This window comes from Phocoena phocoena, chromosome 4, assembly GCF_963924675.1.
Source record: "Phocoena phocoena chromosome 4, mPhoPho1.1, whole genome shotgun sequence".
Taxonomy (NCBI): domain Eukaryota; kingdom Metazoa; phylum Chordata; class Mammalia; order Artiodactyla; family Phocoenidae; genus Phocoena; species Phocoena phocoena.
The window spans coordinates 120,331,382-120,357,881 of record NC_089222.1 but is presented as its reverse complement, the minus strand read 5'-3'; the positions used below and the strand labels follow the sequence as shown (position 1 = coordinate 120,357,881).

Genomic DNA, 26,500 nt, shown 5'->3' with positions numbered 1-26,500 from the left:
GAGTAGTGTTTGTCACTGCCTAGCTATCTTTGTTTGTTTTTTTGTTTTTTTGCGGTACGCGGGCCTCTCACTGTTGTGGCCTCTCCCATTGTGGAGCACAGGCTCCGGATGCGCAGGCTCAGCGGCCATGGCTCACGGTCCCAGCCGCTCCGTGGCATGTGGGATCTTCTCGGACCGGGGCACGAACCCGCGTCCCCTGCATCAACCACTGTGCCACCAGGGAAGCCCTGCCTAGCTACTTTATGAAATTGTAGAGAGAAAAGCCTTCATCAGTAAAATAACCTCAATCAGAGTGTTATGAGATTAGAATGAAAACACCTTCATATCTCCTAGAATAGACTAGGGTGTGAATATAAGTATCCTCCTTAAATTGACCAGTGAGCAGCTCTGGGTAGAACAGTATACTTTTTTTTTTTTTAATACAAATAAAGTTTATTGTACTGGTTTGGGAATTGCATATTTTTTACTGCTAAAAGCATTAACGTTTTGAATTGCGAATAGGCTATACTCACCATCAGTAACACAAATTTTAAATATTCATAGAACTGAGCTGAAAACATGCTCCCAGGCATAGCAGGCAGTGAAATATCTGGTCAACGTATAACTTGAACAATCATTTCTTGAGTAATTTACAATATGTTTTGGCTAGAAACAGTGAAAGCTGGCTCTCTTTTAATTAAAAAAAAGTAGAAATATCTTGTCCTTTTCTGGCCTGTTTAATGTATTAAAGTGCTTTCACAAAACTAATACCATGGCGCCAGTTCAATACAAAAGGTTGAAAAGATGTTCCTCTTTTTTTTCATAAAGTTAACGTACCTTTTCCACATTTGTATTTGTTCAAAGATTAAGCTTTGTATCTGGAAGTCCTTGACTAGAAGTGGCTGGGAAATAGAAAGCTTGGACTCTGAAGGTTTCATTCAGCCAACATCCCTGCAGCCCCTCCTTTGTGCAAGACACTGTACTCAGTGCCAAGCTGGGACACAAGGGTCAACAGGAGGCAGTCCCTGCTCTGAGGGAGCCACCAGCCCGGCCAGGGAGGGGCCCAACTAGGACTTCGAAACAAACTGAAAGATCACAAGGCGGCTGCACAGCTGACGTGCCCGTAACTATCACAGCAAGGAACAGCATCAGTCCACAAAGGCAAAGTCCGCCTTCCGTCTGATCTGTGTAGACCCCCACGCCCCCCAACCCGCCCCCGAAGCCCCAGGTCTAGAGAACTGGACCTCTACAGAGCAGGGTCTAGTATTCGCCCTCCCGGCCGGAGGGTGTCAGGGCGCAGGGCGACAAGGAGAAACGAGACGGGGAAGCAGAGGCCCAGGCAGCAGAGGGGAAGTGGCCCACGCGACCCCCGAAGACGCTGCAGCAGGTAGGGCGGGCTGGCGAGGGTCCGCTCAGCTCTCAGCGCCGTTCCTTCCCGAAGAGGGAAGTGGTGCTGCGGCCCTCGCCGTCTGACCCGAAGCTCCGCCAGCGCGTCGCAAGACTGAAGGCGCTTCGAGCCTCGCACAGCGAGGCCGGAGCCTTGGGGGCGGGACGTCGACGAAGCCCTGCCTCTGGCTCCTCCCCCCCAGGAGCGCGAGCCGGTCCCGCGCGGCGCCATCCCTTTCCCGGGTCATCGCCCCTCCCCTCTTCCGGGCCGCGAGCCCCCCGCGCGCCGCTTCAGAGCAGCGTTCGCTTGCTCGCTCGCGCGCGCGCGCGCCCACCAGCCCGCCCTCTCAGAGCGCGCTCGGCCGCCCGACGACGCGGGAGCTGCACGCGCCAGACTAGGCTCGCCGCGCTCACTGCCGCCGAGCGCCGGCCCGCTGAGGCGGCGCCCTCGGTTCCCGGCCAGGAGGGAATCTGTGGCCCCAGAGCGGAGGCGGCGGCGGTGAGGAGACCGGGCCGGGAGGAGGCGGACATGGTGGGGCTGAGGGCTTCGGGAGGAGGGTGGTCCGGGCGCCTTTGCGGCCACGTCGAAGGCTCGCGGGCGGGCAGCGCGCGGGGGAACCAGGAGGAGTGCGGGGTCGAACCTGCTTGCATCGGCTCTGGCCCGGCGCGAAGGAAGGGCTGGGGACGGAGGGGGGCGGCCCGCGAGCGTTTCCGCGGGACCCTCAGCGGCATCGCGACGGAGGAGACGCCGCCTCGAGGCTCCTGCCACGTTTTCACCGCGCGTTACCTTCTGCTCGCGGTGGGCGACAGCCCTGCGCCTGCCCACGCCCCCTCCCCCTCCGCGTCTGTGGGTTTTCTGGAGCCGGGAATCCGGCTCGCTGTCTGGGTGGGCGGGGGGGAGTCGCGCCTGAGGGGAGCCCGGTCCTTGAACCCGGAGCTGCCGGAGGCTGGAGCCTTCCTGGGGGCTGCGGACCCTGCGAGGCTGTTCGCGGGAGGAAGGGAAGGGGGCTCGGGGCGCTGCCCCCTTAACTCAGGAAAACCCGCGATTGCAGAAGTTGGACGCGCGTGCAGGCCGTTCTTCCAAGAGTGGGTGGGGACGTTTGGTGCCTACTCACCCGGCGCTCTTCAAACCCAAGCGCGAGTGCCGAGCAGCAGGCTTGGATGGCTTACAAAGCCCAACTCCCGGCCCCGTGGGAATCCTGTCGCTCGGGGTCCAGAGCCCGCTTTGTGTCGCCGCGGAGCCTGGTCGAGGGCTCGTCACCCCCCGCGGCCGGGACCTCCCCCCGCCACCCCCCCTTCCTCAACCTTGGGAACGTCTGTCGGGAGAAATACTTGTTTCTAGAAACGGCCGCGATGAAGCTCTTCGTTACAAGAGAGGGAAAAGTACAAAGTTATGAACTCCTGGAAGGCAGGACTGGGTTTTCCTTTGGGTTCTCTCCCCGCCGCCGTGAGCAGAGGACCCTGTGGAACAAAGTAGAACTTGAGGGGCAGCCGCCTCGGTGACTACGTCCGAGGATGACGTCACCGTGCGATGTTTAAAATGGGAGCTTTTCGCTCCGAGTGTGGGTGGAGAAATTGCGGCGACTTACTCGGGGCGCCTAAGGGCTTCTTGGCCCTGCTGGCTTCTGGTTTCTCTCTCCCTGACCTCATAACTCTCCCCTCTAGGGCTGCCCTTTTGGTACTCCTAGAATACTGACCGGTGGAGGTGGGTTAAATTCTCAGCTCTTCCAGGCATCATTCCCTCAAACTGAAAAAAAAAAAAGTAATTCCATATGACTCATCTTGTGTTACAACCCAAAGCCACCACTAAGTGGTTCTTTTCCTTCCTTTCTTCCTTTTATTTTTTGATATGAAACAGAGAAGAAAAAATAAAAGGAAAACAAAACTCAGATATGTGGAACATAGTTGGCCAATTTAATGAATAAGGAGAATGAGCTAGTTAGGGATTGAGTACCTTTCTAGTTTTCTTTGGTGGGGTGGAGGCTAATGGAGTTCCATCAGCAAGTTTCATCCCAAACCATGTATTAAATTGCAGTGGGTTTTCTTTTCCATCATAACGTGGTGGAGTATAAATATAGCTTTATAAGTGGAAATGGCTGACTTTTTTTCAGGAAGAGGCTGCACAGCAGTTGTGGAGGGCTGGGGTTGTGTGCAGCTGGCCATAGAAGGTAGACTTGGCATTCTAGGGTTTCCAGGAGGAAGGTCTGGGTGTCTTCCCATCTAGCATCAGGGTGGCCATGGCTGCCAGCACACCTCTCAAATAACATATAGAATTTATTTCACACTGAGGTCCCTTGTTTGAATTTGCACAAGGAGGAAAGGAATCTTATGAAGACGGACTTTAAGAGCAACTTTGAGAAAAGAAAAAGGAAGCTAACAGAATCAGCTGTATTTTTTAAATGTGAAAGAACACAAACTATAGGCTGGGTTGGTCAATTTTTGCACTAAACGTAACAGGGGCTGTATGTCTTTAATAATTGGCTCTGAAAAGGTGATGTTGCTTAATAAACGCAGCATCTGAATAACTCCAAGTTACTTACAGCAGCCAAATAAATGAGCTCATCAAGCAAAGACAGAATATACATCGAAACAATCCCAGTACAAGGTTTTTGCCTTTATGCATTAATCAGTGATAAATCAGATCTGTCATTTAAAAAGAGCCCTTCTTGAGGCAGTTCCAATATGCAGCTGAATCTCTGATTATTTCTTTTAGATTTTCTGTGAATGACCCTGAATTTCCACTCTCTTAAATATGTTTTGATAGAGCTGGGGTTTTTTGGTCATATTTTTTAGGTAAATATATCTCTGTTCTTGAAAGAGTGCTTACAGAAGCTTGATAATGGATTTTTCTTTGTGTATAACAGCTTTATTGAAATATAATTCACATACTATACGATTCACACATTTAAAATGTACAGGTCTTCAGTTTTAGTACATTCACAGAGTTGTACAACCATCAGCACAGTCAATTTTAGGACATTTTCATCACCTCAAAAGGAAATCTTATACTCACTGACATCACTCCTTCCCCCCCATCCTCCTACCCCTAGGCCACTAATCTACTTTCTGTTTATATAGATTTGCTTATTCTGGACATTTCATATAATTGGTGTCATACAGTATTTGGTCTTTTGGCTTCTTTCCCTTCGCATAATGTATTCAAGTTTCATACATGTTGTAGCACATATCAGCATGTCATTTCTTTTTGTTGCTGAATAATATACTACACTTTATTTGTCCATTTATCAGTTGATCAACATTTAGTTTATTTCTACTTTTTAGTTATGAATAATGTTTCTGTGGACATTTGTGTACAAGTTTTTGTGTGAACATATGGTTTCATTTCTCTTGGGTATAGAGCTAGGAGTAGAATTGCTGGGTCATATGGTAGCTATATATCTGACCTTTTTAGGAACTGCCAAAGTAGTGGCTCTACAATACTGGATTTTAAAGTGGACTTTTTTATGTTTTAAAATACAAGTTATTTCATAGAACTTTAAACTTGAATTATTGTAGCTAAATATTGACACATTTAAGTAAAAACTATATAATGGTATCATTGTAATGCTTCTCTTTGAGTGATATCTCTGATTTTATTTTAGCTAACAGGAGCAATTTGGTGTGCTCTCTTTACTGAACTCCTTTACAAAGCTAGGTGATAAGACTCTTGAACAGTATTTTATAATAAGGTCTTTATGTCATAAATTAGTGACTGTTCCCTACTCCAGATATGAACCAGTGAAACAAGATAAAATTAGAAGGAGGAAGGGGTGCTGCTGTAAAGGAGGGATATTTTGCAAGCTTTATCTTCAAGTTTTGATGTTTTGGTTTTTTGAGAAAAACTATTTTATCTTTGCAGGGAAAGATGAAGAACGAAATTGCTGCCGTAGTCTTCTTTTTCACAAGGCTAGTTCGAAAACATGATAAGTTGAAAAAAGAAGCAGTCGAGAGGTTTGCTGAGAAATTGACTCTAATACTTCAAGAAAAATATAAAAATCACTGGTATCCGGAAAAACCATCAAAAGGACAGGCCTACAGGTAAAGGAATAGCTTGGACAGTTAGATTGGACTAAATGAAGAGGCGGATCAGCTCCTCAAATGAGTGCCAGGCCAGAGGAATGATGGGTGTGTCCAGTACATGCCTTTCACAGTTTATCTGCAAAATACCCAACTCAGGAGTGTGTCAGTTTTATTTTTTCCTTATTCACTTTAAAATACAAGTATTCGTTGTTCGAGTCCCACTGCCTGGACTTGGGGGGCCAATAGTATAGGCTCATGGGAGTTAGTCTTGTGGTCATAGTGTGGTTCCTGAGTGTTTTTCTTTAAGTATCACAGGTAGTTGAGGGCTTTCCCAATTGTAGAGAACCCCTAAAACTATCACTTAAAAGGGGGCATGGTAAGGGTTGAGGGAAATGAGTTCCTTGTATTTAAAAGTAAATTACATGTTACGTGTTAGAAGTTTTTTGGCAAATGAGAACTAAGATTATTAGACACCTAACATGTTCTTGACACAGGAATAATTTCATTTGTACTGTGCATAATTCGTTGTGGTAGAAGCCATTGTAACCATTTTATAGATGAAGGTAACTTACCTATGATTCACAACTGGTAAATATTAGCTCTGGGATTTGAATTCAGGTCTCACTGACTCTAAATTCTTATGAGCTTTCTGTATACCACAGTCCTCCCACAGCCTTGTCTCTGAGAGTGAAGGCAATTCTCACTCCCAGCTATCTTTTGTACTGTGGTTTATGTTACATTTACAGTTTAAAGAAGAGCAGCCTCCTGTAAAACATGTTCTGGCATGCTCACTCTTTAGTATTTATGTGACTACTTGGGAACCCGAGTTGAGAATATTCTGCTAAACTCAGCTGTTCAAACCATGCCCCATTTGTGGATGTGACCAAAAAAATAAAAGTGGAACAGTTGTGACTATCATGAATACAGAAATTCTTTTATTTATGCATATTGCTGTCCCCAAAGATTCCTCCACAAATCAGCCCTTCACAGTAAAAAGCACTTCCTTTCAGTCGCTGAGCTCTTGAAAGGGTAAGACTGTTCACGGAGTGTGCAAGGGAGGTGAAAACATGATTTGTTTAGTTCTCATTTGCTAAAAGCCAGGTGAGCATATGATCTGTTGAAAAGAAAAGAATCAAAGTAATTGATATATTTTCCTCTTCATTTCTATCCAAAGAGGTTTCCTAGTATATTGGAAAATGTGGTGAGTGAAAGTAGAAATGTGGATGTTCTATATAAAGCACTCAAGTTACTGTTTTTTATCCTCTCACTTGATTCTCTTAATTTTTTCTGCACATCTTCATTTCTGATAGAGTGAACAGCTTTTGTGAATTAGAGCTGTTCAAGCTTTTTACACTGATATAATTGACATTGGACTAAGGCTTTTGGAAGTGCCAAGCCACCGTACTATTACTGAAAAAGGAGACACTATCAAGTAAATGCTTAAAGGTCAGACAGTGTACAATTTTATTTCCATTAATTCTAAAAACTTGAGGAAAAAAGTTATCCACAGGATTAAATTGGCATATAATCAGAAGTATCATTATTGAGTCATTTTGAAGCCGTCTTTGAAGTAGAAAACTATTAGAGTTAATTGTGGGTCGTTTCTTTTATAAAAATGAATAGACTATAGGCTTAACCAGGGTTAGTAGACTCTTCAATCCGTAAAGTTCTTTTTCTTCTAAAGTTTTTATAAATTAGTATGTTTCTCTGCAGGGAGGTATGTTTCTCTTATACAAATAAGAGCAATTTGGTAACATTATCAAGATCTATAAAAATATTCAGTCTTTGAAAAGTAAATCTCCTAAAATCTATTCTAGAAGCATAATCAGAAATGCAGACAAATATGTATGAATATGGATATTTCTTACACTTTATAATTGCAAAAAAATTGGAAAGCGCTACACTGTCAACATTAAGTAAACAATGGACTATTTTTATGCAGCTTTTAAAATCTTGTTTTTGCAGAGTGGTTAATGGGTAAATCGTCGCAGTATCTAGAGTGAAAAAAATAGCATAAAAATATGTAAGGTATGCAAATTTTGTTGAAGCGAGTCTCTATTTAAGCATCTATATTTACATATATGTTTTTAAGCTTAGAGCCTACATCTCCCGCATTGTAGATAAAAAAAACAAACACATACATCTAAGGTCTACCTTACACTTAATTGCTTTTGATCCTGGTGCACGTGGGACTTTTGAATCAACCTACACAACATTAAGAATCTATAACATAGGACCATCTTATAGAAAGGAATAAAGAGTATCTTACATGGCTTAAAATATTTTTTTTTTTACTCTGAATTTGCTAAATTGTTAACGGTGATGTTATGATAAGTACAGGCATAATAGGGTTGTTTAATAAAGTGAACTTTGGCATCTCGTCTGGATCTGAGCTCTGGATTCATTACTTTCTAGCTGTGTAATTTTGGGCAAGTTACTCAAACTCTCTCTGCCTCCTTTCTTTTTTACAGTGGAGAAAATAGTATCTAACTCACAGGATCATTGTGAAAATTTAAAAAGTTAACATAGGCATACCTTATTTTATTGTGCTTTGCTTTACTGTGCATCACAGACATTGCGTTTTTTATAAACTGAAGGTTTGTGCAGCTGCATTGAGCAAGGCTGTCAGTGCCAGTTTTCCAACAGCAGTTGCTCACTTTGTGTCTCTGTGTCACATTTTGGTAATTCTTAAGAGTATTTCAAACTTTTTCATTATTATATTTGTTTTGGTGATCTGTGATCAGTGATCTTTGGTGTTACTGTTACAAAGACTTGGTGAAGGCTCAGATGGTTACCATTTTTTAGCAATAAAGTAGTTTTTAATTAAGCTATGTACATTGTTTTTTAGACATAATGCTATTGCACACTTAATAGACTACAGTGTACTGTAATACAACTTTTATTTATACTGGGAAACCAAAAATTTGTGTGACTAGCTCTATTGAGATACTCGCTTTATTGCTGTGGTCTGGAACCAAACCTGCAATGTCTGAGGTATGCCTGTACATGCAGAGCATTCAGAAGACTCTCCATTGCATGGTAAACCTTCAAAAAGAGTTGTTATTATTATTTAGAAATACATATTAGCTATTACCTAATGAGAACTTTTTTCACTGTTTTAAATGAAAGTTGAAATTAACTAATAATTAAACTTAAAAAAAATTTAAATAGTACCTTATTCTGTTGATGTTACAGTATTGTATTTAGTGATATAATCAGTATTTGTCAGTTAACTTATATTTTCCATATTTTTGGAGAAGTAAAATGACTTAATCTAAATTCACCTAATAATACTAGTACTCAGGACTCATACTAAAACCTGGGTTCTCTTGATTGATTTCTTAGCTGTAGGCAATAAATACTTTCATTGTAGCTAACGTTTCTCTATGTAAGCAGAATACTTATTTTAATAGGTATTTTTGCATTCATACTGAGAACCATCTTTGAGCATTCTGATAGGTAGCTGTGAATGGTATTTCTTAGGTTAGAAAAATTGGAACAGATGGGAATTCCCTGGCAGTCCAGTGGTTAGGACTCTGTGCTTTCACTGCTGTGGGCATGGGTTAGATTCCTGGTTGGGGAACTAAGATTCCTGCAAGCCATGTGGTGCGACCAAAAAAAAAAAAGGAACAGTCTTTAGTGGTTTAGAATTTTTTTCTCTCTTTCGATAACTTAAAAAAAAAAGAAAGAAAACTCGAGTAACAGAGGTTAAGTGAAATAAGCCAATAACACTTTTGGATTTTTTTTCTAATTAATTTATTTGGCTGCATCGGGTCTTAGTTGTGGCATGCAGGATCTTCTGTTGCGGTGCGCGGGCTTCTCTCTCATCACGGCATGCGGGCTCCAGAGTGCACCGGCTCAGTAGTTGCGGTGTGAGGTCTTAGTTCCCCGATCAGGGACCAAACCCGCATCCCCTGCATTGGAAGACGGATTCTTAACCACTGAACTACCAAGGAAGTCCCTGGATTATATTTTAATCTTAAGTACATGGTATGAATGGTTCTGTGTCCTTGACTGATTCGGTATTTAGAGAACAATTATAGGTAAGGCATAGGATACCCTTCTTAAGCAAGGTAACAACAGATCAAAACTTGTCACAAGAATTTCCAAATATTATTTGAACCATTGGTCGAGGTCTTTTGTGAGTTGGAGATTTTGTTATATAGGAATTTGACCTATTAAAACTTTTACTTCAAAGCTCTAAGTAATTTCTTGCAACTTTCATACTCCTTGCTCATTTAATGTACGTGTGAGATTGAGTAGTTTCTGTGTGAAATGAAGTAGAGCCAGTTCTAGTGATTTCCCTGTGCTCACACAGACTCTTCTTTCCACCAGGCTGGGTAGTCTTGATGATGCTGTTGCCTCTTTGCCTTTAGTTCAGATTTATTATCTATTTAGGATAGATATTCCTGGGTTCTTTGCCAGGGTTCATTTAATTTTTTTAAATTCATGTTGGCAAAAACTAATAGATATAACAAAGTTTCTGATTTACATTTATTTAAAGCTATTAACATTACTCCACTTTGTTGTAGATGCATTCGTGTCAATAAGTTTCAGAGAGTTGATCCTGATGTCCTGAAAGCGTGTGAGAACAGCTGCATTTTGTACAGTGACCTGGGCTTGCCAAAGGAACTCACTCTATGGGTGGACCCATGTGAGGTGTGCTGTCGGTGAGTTCTTGAGTTTGGCAGCTTAACTGATTACCATGCTGGAACTGATTTTATGAAATTCTCTCAGGTACTGCCTACACATGTATTTTTATAGCCAGGAGCTGGTTGTTTGGCTTTCTCAGCTGTGAATTTTGTAAACTATTCTTCTTAGAGGTGATAGTGAAAGACTGGTTACATTCCTGTTTTACAGCTAAAGAAACTCAAAAACTGATAGAGCAGGGTTTTTTTTTAGAGCTTTACCAAGAACTCTATTGTAGAATTTAGACACCTAGACTCCCTATAGGTCAATTATATCTTCTTTCATTGGTGGTGCCCTTGTCTTTCCCCTCTTCAAATTAGGAAAGACGCTAATCCCAAATAATACTGGATATTAACTTTTGGTTGATTTCTGTTTCTGTTTGTTTCTACTCTTGCCTCCCTCCCCCTTTTTGGTTTTTAAGTGGCTGAGTGATATTTTCATGGTTTTATTTTCATAATGGAAATTATTTCTTGTCTCCTAATGAGCAGAATTGTAAAAAGTGAGTGTTAGGTATGAAATCTAATTGAACTTCATTCTAAAAATACTCATTGTGGGCTTCCCTGGTGGTGCGGTGGTTAAGAATCGGCCTGCCAAGGCAGGGGACACGGGTTTGAGCCCTGGTCCAGGAAGATCCCACACGCTGTGGAGCAACTAAGCCTATGCGCCACAACTACTGAGCCTGTGCTCTAGAGCCTGCGAGCCACAACTACTGAGCCCAAGTGCTGCAACTACTGAAGCCCACGTGCTTAGAGCCCATGCTCTGCAACAAGAGAAGCCACTGCAATGAGAAGCCCATGGACCGCAACGAAGAGTAGCCCCCGCTCCCCGCAACTACAGAAAGCCCGCGCGCAGCAACAAAGACACAACACAGCCATAGATAAACAGATAAATAAATAAATAAAATAAAAATACTCATTTTGGACCAGGCATTCTTAGTTGTAGGGTTTTTAAAAAATGAAAGTGACATTCAGGTAGTTCAGAGTGTAATAAGGGAGAAGAAAGAAAAAGCAGATTACAACAGAGTGTGATTTGTGCTATAATACAATTATGTACAAAATGCAGTAGTTGGTGGCACAAAGGAGAAATTCACTGCCTCAGGAAAGACTATAGTCAGCCCTTGGTATTGGTGAGGGATTAGTTCCAGAACATGCCCCCACCCCGGCCACATGCACACACACAGAGGCAATATCCTCGGGTGCTCAAGTCCCTTATATAAAATAGTGTAGTATTTGCATATAACCTATGCATAACATCCCATATACTTTAAATCATCTCTAGATTTCTTATAGTACCTAATGCAATGTAAATGCTGTGTAAATAGTTGTAAGTACAATGCAAATGCTATGTAAATAGTTGCTTGAATTGAAAAAAATTCAAGTTTTGCTTTTAGGAACTTTCTGGATTGTTTCTCCCCAAATGTTTTTGGTCTGTGGTTGGTTGAATGCATGGATGCAGAACCCATGGATATGGAGGGCTGACTGTAGAGTAGGTGATACTTGAGCTGAGTGGGGAAGGATGAGTTGCAGTTGACTAGGTGACAAGGTTGGAAGGACATTTCCAGGCAGGAGGAACAGGATAAATAGATGCATGGAACCCCTGTGAGTAATTTCCTACAGCTGTTCCTTTAGGGTTTTCTCTTTGGTTTAAAGGTACAGTTCACCCATTGATTATAGTAGAGGTGCTGTTTGATGCAACCCTAATATGTTCCAAAGGTGGTCATAGCCTTTGACCTGATCTCCAGCAATGAAAGTGGTGGTGAAGACATGTTGGAAAAATACATGGCAATCCTACAACAATTTTCTGGACCACCCTGGAGCTGCTTGATATAAGCTGGTGGCTTATATAAGCTTATTGCTTTGGGAAACCGGGTGTAGGTAGTAGATTCTCCAATACTTATTTCTCAGAAAAAGGAAGAGCAAGATACCTCAATTTTTGGTCTAAGAACGTCAAACATTTTTAGAGTCTGGGACTAATTAAGCACTTACCGTAGGCCAGGATCAGACTTTGTTTTATAGACTTGGACCACTGAATGAATCCCTGCAGAAGACCTCTGTATACAAGAAATAGCTATCACAAAGTTACTATATTGAAATGTTTACTTTTTATGAGGCCCACACTTTGATCATGATTTACTCTTACTTAACACACAGTTCTTTTAAGTTAGTTGTGTAGTTTTTCAGCCCATAAAAAATTACGTGGCATTTGAAAGGGGATTGTTCCTAGTACAGTTGGCCTTCTGTATCTGAGGGTTCCACATCCATGCATTCAACCAACTTTAGTTCAAAAATATTTGGGGGGAGGGGGGGAAAGAAGTTCTAAAAAGCAAAACTTGAATTTGCCATGCCATGCAACTATTTATATAACATTTACATTGTATTAGATATGATAAGTAAATCTAGACATGATTTAAAGTGTATGGGAGGGTGTGCATAGTTTGTATGCAAGTACCATGCCATTTTATTTAAGGTACTTGGGCATCCACAGATTTTGGCATTGGAGGGAGGCAGGGATGGTCCTGGAACCAATCCCCCAGGATACTGTTGTCATAAAGCTACAAAAAAAAATAATTGTCTGACATAGAGGCAGGAACAAAAAAGCAAAAGAGTTGACCCAAATGTATTATCACAACATCAAATAATGAATACTTAATACAACGATCTTAAGTCATTAGGGAAAAGTTTCCATATCCAGGGATGTTTATGAAGTTGGCTAATTATATAAACATTTTGGACATATTTATTTGAAATGCTTAAACTACATCTTGGTACCTGAAGATAAAAGCTTTAGTTACATGGACATTCTACTTAAGTGGATACTTCATTACTTGATGATGCCAGATAATAAAAAATTACTGTGCTTTAGTCTTGTTAATATAACAAAATCTTTGCATTCAGTAGCCTTCTAATTATTTTATATATGATCAGAATTTTGCTCCAAATTGGCTATGATGTGAGGTTTTTCACAGTTAATAGAAATTATTGATATTTTCAGAATATGAGTGCTCATTCAGTAATGATAGAAATCCCAGAAAGAAAGACCTGTTAGTGATTGGGTAGAGGTAATTGCTATAAATTAACAGAGGAGACTGAGATATTAGTGCTTTTGGACCAAAACTGGAACTATTCTGAAAATTAAAGCTGATATAGCAGTTATATAATTGAATAAATATCTGAGTCATTAAAAATAATAACTCATTGGTATACTAAAGACTAAGGTTATGAAAAAAATTGAAATGCACTCAAAGAGAACATTCTTCATAGTTACTCCATCAGGATAAATATTGGAAGAGTGCAAAGTGTTATATAGTTAGAAATATTTCACTAAGTGAAATATTTTAGAAGATACTGAATAGACAACAGATCCTATAAGAAGGCCTGCAAATAGCTGGCAGCTTTATTATCTACTCAGTATTCTACACTTTTTGGTGTGTTTGTTCGTAATTTCTGTAATCCTTTCTTTTCCTGATAAAGAGCAATAGATACTATTGATTTGTTTCAAATTAACTCAGTAGACCTGAATGTTTTAGCAGTGTGTCATTGAAATTTGGAAAATTTAAAAGTTGTCCATTACGAATTCTGAGGAATTAACTGCACATTCTAATGTTACAGTAATATAGTAAGTAGCTTCACTTACCCTGAAGAGAGCCCTCATACCAAAATACTACCACGGGAAAAATGCAGAACCTAACTGAGCTTGAGTGTCGAAGAAACCTGAGTTAATAAAGCTGATCCTTCAATCATTAGATGTCTGCCCTTGGATTAGATTTCTGTTTCTACAGAGGCAGGGATTTTTCTCAAATTTCTTGCCTTTCTGTTTTGCTTGAATTTTGACTCCATTAATGGGCAATACTGAAGGTAGGCCTAAGCCCATTGTTAATACTGCTGGTATTAATATATGAATTAACCTTTGATTTTATTGAAATTTGTTGCGTCTTTAAACCTGGAGAGGACCAAGGGGTAGATTTCCACTGCTACAACCCAAGGCCAAGTAATCTTGAAATTATACTTCATGAATTCTGTGTTGTGAAGAACCCTTCCCACTGTTCAGGCATCTTCTAAGAAGAATCACCAGCTGAAGACTAACCACTATCCAGCTATCTTCAGCTTCCTCACTCTGCAGATAGGAAACTAAGGCCGGGAGAGATTAAATAACTTGCACCTGGTAACAGAGCTAGTTAATGACAGAACAGAACCAGAAACATGTCTAGTGCTCTTTCCACCATCCTGCAGCAACTCCTTTTATGAGAGAGACTGAAAAAGAATAGAAAAGGAAATTATGTACCGTATTTAGATTGCATTTATGGCCTCATCCAGCCTATGAGAAAGGAAGATAGCACAGTTGAAAGAAACAGAACTCACCTGTGAGACTACTTGATTGCCATTTAAACTTTCAAAGGCTTTGTTGCAGTTAGGCCTTTTACTTAATTGTAGATACAATCCTGATTCAGAAATAATTTGAGATAAGAATTATCATGAATGAAATTAATTGACATCAGTCAATTAACCCTATTTTCTGTTGATGTTTTTATATTTTTAAGCTTAGAATCACTTTGTTTAACTTTAATTACATGCTATGTAAGACTGCTTAACAATTCATTTCCTTTGTCCTAACACTTCCTAGAAATTGTTTCATATTATGTTGTGCAATCTATTTGAATAGATTTGTGGGTTTCTCCTCTGTCCTCTCAATGAAAACTCCTAGTTTTACTGTGTGTTGTGCTATTTTCCCTCATTGCAGAATTTATTTTCCTTTTTTCTAGTACCCAACAGCCGAAGTTACATGTTCTGACAATTATTTTTCTTAGATCAAAGCTTTAAAAATGTTTTGGAAGGATAAAAACGTTTGCTTAATTTAAAAAAAATAAGATGGGGGTAAGCATTTATCATAGGAATCTCTATGAAATCAGCAGTATAATTCAAGCAAAATCTTTTTATTTTCCTCAACAGTAGTACTTCAACAATTGCCTCAGTTCTCGTTTTTGTCAGTGTGGATATAGGAAACAGAGGCCTCTTTTTTATTTAATCGTGGTAAAAGTAAATCCCATAGGAAATGTCTGGTTGATTTTTGACTTGAATTACTAGGATCTGTTATAAGGGTCAGTTAAAAATTTGTTAGAAAGTTCTGTATGGCCAGTTTCAGTGGTACGTACAAAAATGTAATCAAAACAATGAGTTTCTCTGATATCGTAGACAACTAATTTTGTCAGGAGGCAGTAGAAAAGAAAATTGGAAAAGAGAATGAGGTCACTTTTTATTTGTACTTTAATAGACCAGGAGTAGAAAATTGTGGCCTGCCTGTTGGCATGGAGCTGGGTTAGGATACTATAGATGTAGAATCAAGTTCTGGGAGGGTTCCTTCTTTGCTTGGAACTGATGGCATGTCCAGACCTGTTCAGTTGTTTTTGTGGACATTCCCTGCTTTGTTGATGTGACTTCAAGGTGTGTAAGTTTTTTGGTTTTTTTATTCTTAGGTATGGAGAGAAAAACAACGCATTCATTGTTGCCAGCTTTGAAAATGAGGATGAGAACAAGGATGAGATTTCCAAGAAAGTGACCAGGGCCCTTGATAAGGTTACCTCTGATTATCATTCAGGGTCCTCTTCTTCAGATGAAGAAACAAGTAAGGAAGTAGAAGTGAAACCCAATTCAGTGGCTGCGACCCCCAGCCCCGTGTACCAGGTAACTATGAAGTGGCTCCATATTGAAGGTCATGAGCAAGGCTTGCAAGGGCATTCTAGGTAGTCCTGCTTATGTTGCCCAGTTTCTGAGTTGAAATTCTGGATCACAGTTCTTGCCTTCCCACGCTAAGGGGAAGCTGCTACCTCTGAGATGAAATAGGCATCCTGAGTCATATTATCAAAGGTCTGCTTTACTAAATAAGTGGGATGAATACATTGTAAAAACAATAGAAAAATAATGGTGATAAAACATTCCTGATGTTTTAAAAATCCTTATTGCATTCAAAAATAGCTACTCATTTTTTTGTAGCCTTTAACACTTCCAATTTGTACCTAACTTTCATGTTCTTTCCCTTTCTATAATTAAAGAGAAACCTCACTAAATTATTCTTTAATTTTTCACTCAAGCCAAAACAATATCTTTCTTTGCTTTAACATTTAAAGAGTCATATAGCTATTAATACTAAAATTTAAAGAAGTCCTTTGAGTTGAGCCTTATTCTGTACGTGTAGTTTTTCTAATTTTGAGTATATTTTTAAATATACCTATTTTTATTAATTTGGCCTTAATTAGACATAATTAAACATACCAGGTTTCCGGTAGGGTTTGATTTGGGCTAAAATGAGAATTTAGACCTTAATGAGTAAGAAATCAGAGTATCATGAGTATGAGAAACTGAACCTTTAAATCCAGGATACATTTATATAATGAACATCCTTTCAGTATAGCTTAATTTTTGAGTTCTTAATTATTTATTTATTTATTTATTTATTTATTTATTTTGCGGTACGCAGGCCTCTCACTGTTGTGGCCTCTCCCGTTGCAGAGCACAGGCTCCGGACGCGCAGGCTCAGCGGCCATGGCTCACGGGCCCAGCCGCTCTGCGGCATGTGGGATCTTCCTGGACCGGGGCACGAACCCACGTCCCCTGCATTGGCAGGCAGACTCTCAACCACTGCGCCACCAGGGAGGCCCTATTTTTTTTTTTTAATTGTTAAATTATCCTTCCTAGGCTTGAGAGGAAGCTTAGTTCTGAAGATTGTCACATTCTTAGGGGTATATGTATATGTGTATATTACAACATATGCACCTGCTTTAAAAAAAAATACAAAACAAAAAGTTGAAACGGTATGAAAGAGTATAGGGGCTTCCCTGGTAGTGCAGTGGTTAAGAATCCACCTGCCAATGCTGGGGACACTGGGTCGAGCCCTGGTCTGGGAATATCCCACATGCCGCCGAGCAACTAAGCCCGTGTGCCACAACTACTGAGCCTGCACTCTAGAGCCCACAAGCCACAACTACTGAGCCCATGTGCCACAACTACTGAAGCCTGCACACCTAGAGCCTGTGCTCCGCCACAAGAGAAGCCACTGCAATGACAAGCCCGTGCACCACAATGAAGAGTAGCCCCCACTCACCGCAACTAGAGAAAGCCCACACATAGCAACAAAGACCCAACAGAGCCATAAATAAATAAATTTATTTAAAAAAAAAAAAAAGAGTATAATAGTGACACGTCCTCCTCTTCCCACAATGACCAGTCTTGTGCCCTTGCATGGAGGTTTTCATTACCAGTTATTTTTATATTCTTCCCAAGAGATTCCCTATATAGATAAGTAAACATAATATTTGTAATTCAGGGATCATTTTTAAGACCATGGCCATAAATATTTTGGACATATTTTTCCTCTGTATGATGTATTATGTACTACAGATTACAGTTGTTAAATTGCCTGGAATTCATTCAGGTGTGTGCTAATTTTACCTCAAGAATTTTATTTGTTACACAGCAAAGCAAGAATGTAAATTCCAAATTGAAGTGATTGCTGCTAATTTTTTCAAGTAAATTGACCTTTAATTTTTAGATTTTCTTTTAAAATTAAATTGTATTTGTTTTCCCCTATGTTAAAAGACTATTAGGATAAAATTATAACAGAAAGGCATAGAAATTGAACTGTCCTTTATGTGCTTTTCTCCTTGACATTATATTCACTTACAAAACATTTCATGACTGAGAAGCATAGCTCTTAAAATCATTGTGTAGAAAGCTGGTGCAGATGGTCCACTTTAATCTTTTTTACCTATACATTTTTCCATCTTGAACCTGGCATTACCAAGAGCCTTAAAAAAGAGGTTATCAAAGTATGGGCAAAGTAATTCCGAGCTTTGTTCTCTGAGGGGGGTCTGTGTTTTCTGAAAGGAACCTCCAGAGATAATTCTACTAATTAAGAATGAAAATTATGTTATTTCTCCCCGAATTGATCTATAGTTTCAACTTGCTATCAATCAAAATCCCAAAAGGCTTTTTCTAGATAAAATTTAAAGAAAGGAGAATCAACTCAGAGATCTCACACTAATATTAAGTCGTCATGTTTATCAAGATAGTGTGATAATGATTTAAAGATATATAAATATATTATTGGAACAGATAGAGAGCCCAGAAGTAGACCCATGTATGTACAATTTCGTTTTTTTTTTTTTTTAATAAAAGTGCCAAAGCAATTCAGTAGGGTAAGTATATAAGAACTAGTACTGGAACAATTGGATAATCTATATATTAAAAAAAAATAAAAGTGAACCTAACTGCTACCTGATACCATACATTAGAAAACTAATTTGAGGGACTTCCCTGATGGCACAGTGGTTAAGAATCCACCTGCCATTGCAGGGGAAACAGGTTCGATCCCTGGTCTGGGAAGATCTCATGTGCCGCGGAGCCACTAAGTCCATGTGCCACAACTACTGAGACTGCGCTCTAGAGCCCGCAAGCCACAGCTACTGAAGCCCTTGTGCCTAGAGCCCGTGCTCTGCAACAAGAGAACCCACCTCAATGAGAAGCCCACGCACCGCAACAAAGAGTAGCCCCTGCTCGCTGCAACTAGAGAAAGCCCACGCGCAGCAACGAAGACCCATGCAGCCAAATAATAAATATAAATAAATTAATTAATTAAAAGAAACCATTAAGAAAACAAATGGGCAAAAGCATAGACTGGGACAAAATATTCTTAATACATATATTTGTCAAAGGACTTGTTTCCAGAATATACTTTAAAAATCACTCCTATAAATCAATAATAAAAGACATGATCCAATTAAAAACAGTGGGCAAAAGATGAGAATAAACACTGTACAAAAGAAGTTATATAAATGGCCAGTAAGCAAATGAAAAAGGTGCTCAACCTTATTTGTCATCAGGAAAATTCAAATTGAAACTGCAGTGAAACACTACTTCCAGAATGGCTAAAATTAAAACGTCTGACAATACCAAATGTTGGCAAGGATGTGAAGCAGCTGGATTCATAAACTGTTGATGGGAGTGTAAAATGGTATAACCACTTTGGAAAACTGGCATTTACGAAGTTAAATATGCATCTGCCCTATAACCCAACAGTTCCACTCCTAAGTATTTAACAAGAGAAATGAAAAAAACCAAATATCTACAAAGCCTCATATTAGAATGTTTATAACAGCTTTTTTCATAATCGTTTAATTAAAAAAAGGAAAACCACCCAAATACCCATTAACAAGTGAATGGGAGGAAATTGTGTATTCATTCACACAGTAGGATAATAGCATTAAAACAGAAAGAACTAATAATAGACACAATACGGAAGGACCTAAAAAACATCTGATTGAGCAAAAGAATTTTGCTGGGGATTTCTTGGTGGTCCAGTGATTAGGACTCCCCTCTTTTACTGCGGAGGGCGCGGGTTTGATCCCTGATTGGGGAACTAAGATCCCACAAGCCAGGCGGTGTGGCAAAAAAAAATTTTTTGCCAGATACAAAAGAATACATGCCACATGATTCCATTTATATTAAGTTCACAAACAGGGAAAACTCAGTCTGGTGATAAAAATCAGTGGTTGTCTGTGGGACTGTGTCTTTCTGACAGTTTTAAAAGCTTATCAACACCCCAATGTACAAAGAAATGAAAACATTCCACTTTGCTACTGGTTTGTAGTATAGGTCAATTAGTTTGAACTCTAAATTCTTTATTTCCCCATTATTGTAGATAATCAAGAATTAACTGTGCTAAGGTTATTCACTGCTGCATTGTTTCGTTTGCTTTTGTGCATTGTTTTTTTGATATTAAAAGACTGAAAGCAGCCTATCAACAAGACACCAGTTAATTTAGTTATGGCATAGTCATTGCATTACTAGCTGTAAAATGACCAAAAAAGTCATTATGTACTGAGATGAATGTCTCTGAGATGTATTTATCAAGTGCAAAAAGCAGTATACAGAATTTTGTGAGTTTTTATAAATGTGTATATAGATGTATACCAAGTATATTCACAGAATATCTCTAAAGATGATCAAACAATTGATTAGTGTCAGCTGCCTCTGAGAGGGTAGCTGGTAATCACATAAAGAGACTTTTTTCCACTGTATACAATTTTGTACCTTTTGAATTTTCTATCATGAATGCAGTGCTGTTACACAGAATATAAATTTTTAAATGCCTATGCTAGGAAGAGCAGATTAGAAATCAGAGAACTCTGAAACTCAGTCACAGGGTGTGGCATTCTGAGCAGAGAGGTCTGAAACTGCTGATAACATTTTGAATGATGTGAACTTGATGTCCCACTTGACTTATGGGATAACCTAAGACTGTTTTCCAAAATGCTGAACTGGCTACATTAGAATCACCTGCAGTGTCATCAAAATACTTGGCCTTTCTTCCTAAAGTTTTGTTAATATTGTTCAGTAGACCAGGGCTGGGCCATGAACATTTTGTGTTTAAAAGCTTCTTAGGTGACTCTTTAGCCAGCTGTGGAAACCAGTGGTCTAAAACATGATGTGTCCTTATAAGCTTCTGTTCATTCTGTGTTTTCATCTTCTTTGGTTGAAATAGCCAGAAAATACCCGGTTGCTTTAGAGTGCTGTGTTTGAGTTTATTCATTTTCACTCATTTAGTGAAAAAACGCTGATTGATCACCTATTATATTTGAGGTTTTTAACATATTTAGACTTGATTGTAGTAATGTGCCTTAGACCTACTCTTAGGGTTGTGGGTGGGTGATTTTGTTTTTCTTTAATGAGTAATCTGGAAGGTCACCTAGTTTTTATATAACACATGACTAATTTTTTCTTTTTATTAACTTACTGTTTTCTCTTCTTTACAGATTTCAGAGGTGATATTCCCACCTCTTCCAATGTGGCACCCTTTACCCAGAAAAAAACCAGGAATGTACCGAGGGAATGGTCATCAAAGTCACTACCCTCCTCCTGTTCCATTTGGTTATCCAAATCAGGGAAGGAAGAATAAACCATATCGCCCAATTCCAGTAACATGGGTACCTCCTCCTGGAATGCATTGTGACCGGAATCACTGGATTAATCCTCACATGTTAGCACCTCACTAGCTGCTTTGATTCTGTTGGTGTCATGTTGAGAGAAGGTAGAATAAGCCTGACTGCATATTAAAAGTTCATACTCAAAGTAGTCAAGTTAGATGGGCTAAACCATCAAACTTATTTTTATAGAGAAGTTATTGAGAATAATCTTTCTTAAAAAATATATATGCACTTTAGATATATTGATATAGTTTGAGAAACTTTATTAAAGTTAGTCAAGTGCCTGAGTTTTTAATATTGGACTTGAGTATTTATATATTGTGCATCAACTCTGTTGGATATGAGAACACTGTAGGGGTGGACGATCTGTTCTAGCACCTTTGAGCATTTACTTTATGGAGAGTATGTAAGTTATTTATACACAAGGAAATCTATTTTATGTCATTGTTTAGAAGAATTGCGTGAAATCATGTAGTTGCAAATAAAAAGTAGTTTGAGGCATGACAATGTGTGCTTCTGTTCTGTGCATAAAAAGGGAGAAAGGGCAAAGGGTATCTCACTTCCATGTTTAATTAAATATTTAGCAAAGAAAAAACTAACCATTTTAACTTTTCTTTAAAAAATTGACTTTTTATTAGCCATACCTTTCCCAAAGGCTATAGTATCAAAAGATACATATAAAACGTCTAAAGTTTGTTAGTAGTAGATAATTGAAAATATAAATATAATGAAACATCTTTCAACCATTAGAGTCACTATATGTAGGATTTTCCTAACCAAGAATTTGGCCTGTACAAATTTTGATATGACATCTGACTTATACGTCTAGTGCCATGGCATAAAGCAGAAATGTTCTTATAGCTACGCTAATCTCTGTGCCTTGTGCGTTTTTTCAACATGTTCAAGTCTTTATTAGAGGTCTAAAATAAAGCCAAATACAGTACTTCAGATTCTTCAGCAGTCCATATTTATACCACTGTAAGGCCATCAGTCTCATGAGTGTGCTTGAACTACGAAGAGAAAAAAAGATATAAGAATTTAGGTTTTTTTCCCGAAGGTAAATTTTTAAAAACTAAAAGATCATTATGTTTTCTCATTACCTACATCTTTAGATTTCTAGTCTTAACTTACTTGACTTACCAGAAAAATCACAACTTGCTAATAAATCATTGGATGTCCTTGGCTGTTCCAGATATTTCTGTTGTGTTTGCTGATAAATTCTATTGATGTACGGACTACCAGAAAAAAGTGCACAAATCGTAAGGATACATAGCTCTCAAAGGTTTGAAGTATGTGGAATTCAAAATGTCTGCAACTTCAACAGAAAACTTACTTTTAAACTTTAGAGGCCTGTGGTTTTAATGTTATTGTACTCTTTGATAAGCCATATGCAACTTCTAAATATATTTCTAAACCATATCTACTCTTTTTTTTTTCCTGAGATTTATAGTGAATGCTTATTCAAACTTGAGCATATTTTCCTAGGGGTAACTGGCATCACAAGGGAGATTAGTTTTATTTAAGTTGGAAAAAAAAATTTTTAATTGTTACTGTTCCCTTATAGATCCTAGAGAGTTTGGGTGATGATAATGGCAGATTTCTAGGCAATTGTAAAAGTGGCAAGTTTCAAGTATTTTTATCATGGAGTTAGCAGATAGCATTTGTTCTGTTAGTTTGCACATGTCATAGTTATAAGGCTGTTGGGAAAATCAGAAGCATAATAGCTATATTGTTGAGGGAAATATTTTCGGTAGTGCCTAGCCAGCTACACCTTTCTTTCCACATCAGATTACTATAAAAATCTCCTAAATCTCTTATTCATTAGTGTTGACAACTAAATGGCAGTGTCTCAGGAAAAATGCTAATTTTGAAGTTGACTGCATATTAGATATGTTACCTGTAGAAGATTCTGCCCTTTATTGACTATCCACGTCACCTTGTTCCAAAATTTATTTAAAGCAAAAGAAAGCTCTCATCAATATAGCTTTTCCAATCCATTCCTAATGAAATAAAACCATCTTTCTTTCAGAAGCTACATCTTAAACTCAGTCTAGTAAGTATGCAGTTCAAAGTGTGTCAAACTTTTTAACTAGTAATTAGGACTCTAGGAGTTGTAACATCTCTGTCTCCCTCAGACTGCAGGACTGCTCTAATGAAGACAAAATGTTGCTGCATAATTTCAGCTTGACAGTGTTACGAGGCTGTTTGAAGGAGTGGTTTGTGACTGAATGATAATTTGTTTTAATTCTCCATTTTATTTTATATTTGTAGCCATAGCTGCAAAGCTCTAAATTTAGAGGTTAAACTTGGACATGGAAATATCAAAAATAAGAGAAAAATATAAATTGGTAAGTTATATTACATCAATACCAAAGTGCTTATTTCTGGGTTTTTAGTGTAATATTTATCTCAGAGTATTTAACTTTCTGGCAAACTTCAGTGACTTCAAACTAAGATGATAAAGCATTTATATTGGCTTCTACTCAGCTACACTGTTAAAGTGATTTCTTATTTGGTGATTTGGAAGAGGAAAAAAACTTTAAATCACTTATGTGCATTTACCTTGCTAGAGTAACCATTCTATCCATTTTACAGATAATAGTAAACAGTAAGTTTAAAAAATTTGTATTACTATATGCCAACAACTTATTTAATCCTCATAATAACCCCCTGAGGTGGGTACCATTATTATCCCAGGTAAGATAAGGGCTCTCAGAGAAGCTAAAAATGCTCAAGATCACAGCTAAGTAATGAAGCCCTGACTTAAATCCAAGCTGGGCTTTGTAAAGTCTACCATATATAAAGTCTACCAACTAAAGTCTGTAAAGTCTACCAACTCTTAAAACTTGAGGAAAGGTTCGGTATCAAGCCAAGATTTGGAAAAAAAGGAACAGATGCAAAAATTATATTGAGTGCGAATATGAGACATCAAAGTATCTTGATTAATAACTAATAAAGCCTTGACGAAGTTCCTTTTCACAAACTATTAAGATATTTTGAAAAGGGGCTGACTAATAACTTGACAGCCATTTTATTCGCTTGAACTCTAAATCAAATTGCAGTATTTCTACAGCCCAATCGATTTGAGGATTGAGATGACAAAGCAAACTACCAATGACTGGTCAAGGGAAAGAGAGTTAGTGGTGTTAGTATGGCCCAAGTTTATCACAGGACTTAACTTCTTTTTTTCTTAGTATCAAACATTTGTTGGTTTGACGTGGTATATGATGTTCTCATGTATTCTCTGGAGTTTGTATCCCAGTTGTGAAGCAGTAGCAACTGTAAGGCTCTACGGGAAACACAATATCCCTGCATTAAAGATTGTAAGTATTTCTAGCCAGGCTAGAGGTTTTTTTTTTTTTTTTTTTTTTTTTTTTTGCAGTAGGTACGCGGGCCTCACTGCTGTGGCCTCTCCCGTTGCGGAGCACAGGCTCCGGACGCGCAGGCTCAGAGGCCATGGCTCACGGGCCCAGCCGCTCCGCAGCATGTGGGATCTTCCCGGACCGGGGCAGGAACCCGTGTCCCCTGCGCATCGGCAGGTGGACTCGCAACCACTGCACCACCAGGTAAGCCCCAGGCTAGAGGTTTAATGGCTAACTTCTATACATAATTTTATGTTAAGTGAACTTCACTAACAATTAAAGCAGGTTTATCTTGATAGTCATAAGATTAAAAATGCCCAATGTTGGTGAGAGTGTGTGAGGAAGCAGTCACACACATAGTGTTAGTACAGGCTTGAAAGAGTATAACCTTTTTGAAGGGCAGTTAAAAATGTAAATATGCATATCCTTTGACCAAGCAAATATACTTCTAGGAATATATCTACAGAAATACTCAAAAACAAGGGGCTGTTACCTATGTAAAAGTGTTCATTTCAAAATGTTTGTAAACAGCAAAAATAAAAACCCAATAGATGAACAGTTAAATTTGAACATCTGTTCAAGAAAATACTGGAAAATACCATGTAGCCACACACACAAAAGTACATCAATTTCTAATGACATGGGATAAAATGTTTCAAGTTGGAAAAATACTGCAAGTGGGGAAAGAAATGTTACATCTAGGATGGCGCCAATATTGTCTGGAAAAATAAACACCAAATTGTTAAAAGTAGTTAGGGTTCTCAGAGGCGGGGTGCGGGGGGGTGGGCAGATACAGAGAACCTCCATTTTCCTACATTGCACATTTCAGATATTTATACAATTATGACTTTGGAGAAGGACAAGTATTTTTTTTTTGGACAAATATTTCTTAAAGAGCACTCAATTTAAGACAAGTTCAGTGGATTTATTTTTAGCAAATACAAATACTATATACATCACTGATAACCAAATTGCACATATGGACCATCTGGTATGTTTCTGATTTTATTTGCTGATCATACAAATATTTCTAGAAGGAAATATTCCAAAATAAATGCTTGTAATAAACTGGTTGTATTACATACTTCTCCAATGTTCCCAATGATATATATTAATTTCATGAGAAAAATTTTAAATAGTACTTTGTGGGAGAAAAATCCCTGTTACTAAGCAAGGGTATTAAATACCTGGAAATAAACTTTAACAACAGAAAGGAGTGCGTCCCACAGAGGAGAAAAATTTATAAGAATTTGCCTAAAGTCAAAAATAACTGACTAGAAGAATATGCCATATTTAAATGGATACAATGCTATAAAAAAAAACTTTTCAAATTAATATGTAAAGCCAATATAAATCAATTAAAATCCCACTGAAATTTTGGTGGAACTTGAAAGCCTGATTTTAAGTTTACATAGAAGAATAATTCTCAATAACCAGGAATTTTTTTTTTAAAAAAGAACAATGGACAGGGAGTGTTCTTTTAAGTAATTTATCAATATATACTCTAAAGTATTGGGTTGGCCAAAAGGTTCGTTCGTTTTTTTCCATAAGATGGCTCTAGTAGCACTTAGTTGTTTTTAATTTCATTCGAAACAATTGTTAGATTATATGTGACAGCTGTCATATCAGCATGCATTTAAAAAAAGACATCAAAATTGGTTAATTTTTGTGTAACCATTTTAATATTGAAGGTGGAAGAAAAACAACATTTTCGGCCTATTATGCTTTATTATTTCAAGAAAGGTAAAAACACAACTGAAACGCAAAAGAAGATTTGTGCAGCGTATGGAGAAGGTGTTGTGACTGACTGAACCTGTCAAAAGTGGTTTGTGAAGTTTCATGCTGGAGATTCCTCATTGGACAATGCTCCACAGTCAGGTTGACCAGTTGAAGTCGATAGCAATCGATACATTAATTGAGAACGATCAACGTTATACCAGGCAGGAGATAGCCAACATATTCAAAGTATCTAAATCAAGCGTTGAAAATCATTTGCACCAGCTTGGTTATGTTAATCACTTTGATGTTTGGGTTCCACATAAGTTAAATGAAAAAAACCTTGACCATATGTCAGCATGCTATTCTCTAG

General features: G+C 38.6%; 1 protein-coding gene across 1 annotated transcript; it reads left to right on the top strand.

Annotated features, from left to right (window-relative positions):
* The first annotated feature begins 1,690 nt into the window (after positions 1–1,690).
* On the top strand, positions 1,691–21,550 carry BTG3 (BTG anti-proliferation factor 3). The gene is made up of 5 exons (XM_065876480.1): positions 1,691–1,807; positions 5,225–5,403; positions 9,918–10,055; positions 15,545–15,752; positions 20,879–21,550. The coding sequence occupies exons 2-5, from the start codon at positions 5,231–5,233 to the stop codon at positions 21,116–21,118; spliced, it is 759 nt and encodes a 252-aa protein (XP_065732552.1). The 5' UTR covers positions 1,691–1,807; positions 5,225–5,230; the 3' UTR covers positions 21,119–21,550.
* The last annotated feature ends 4,950 nt before the right edge of the window (positions 21,551–26,500 follow it).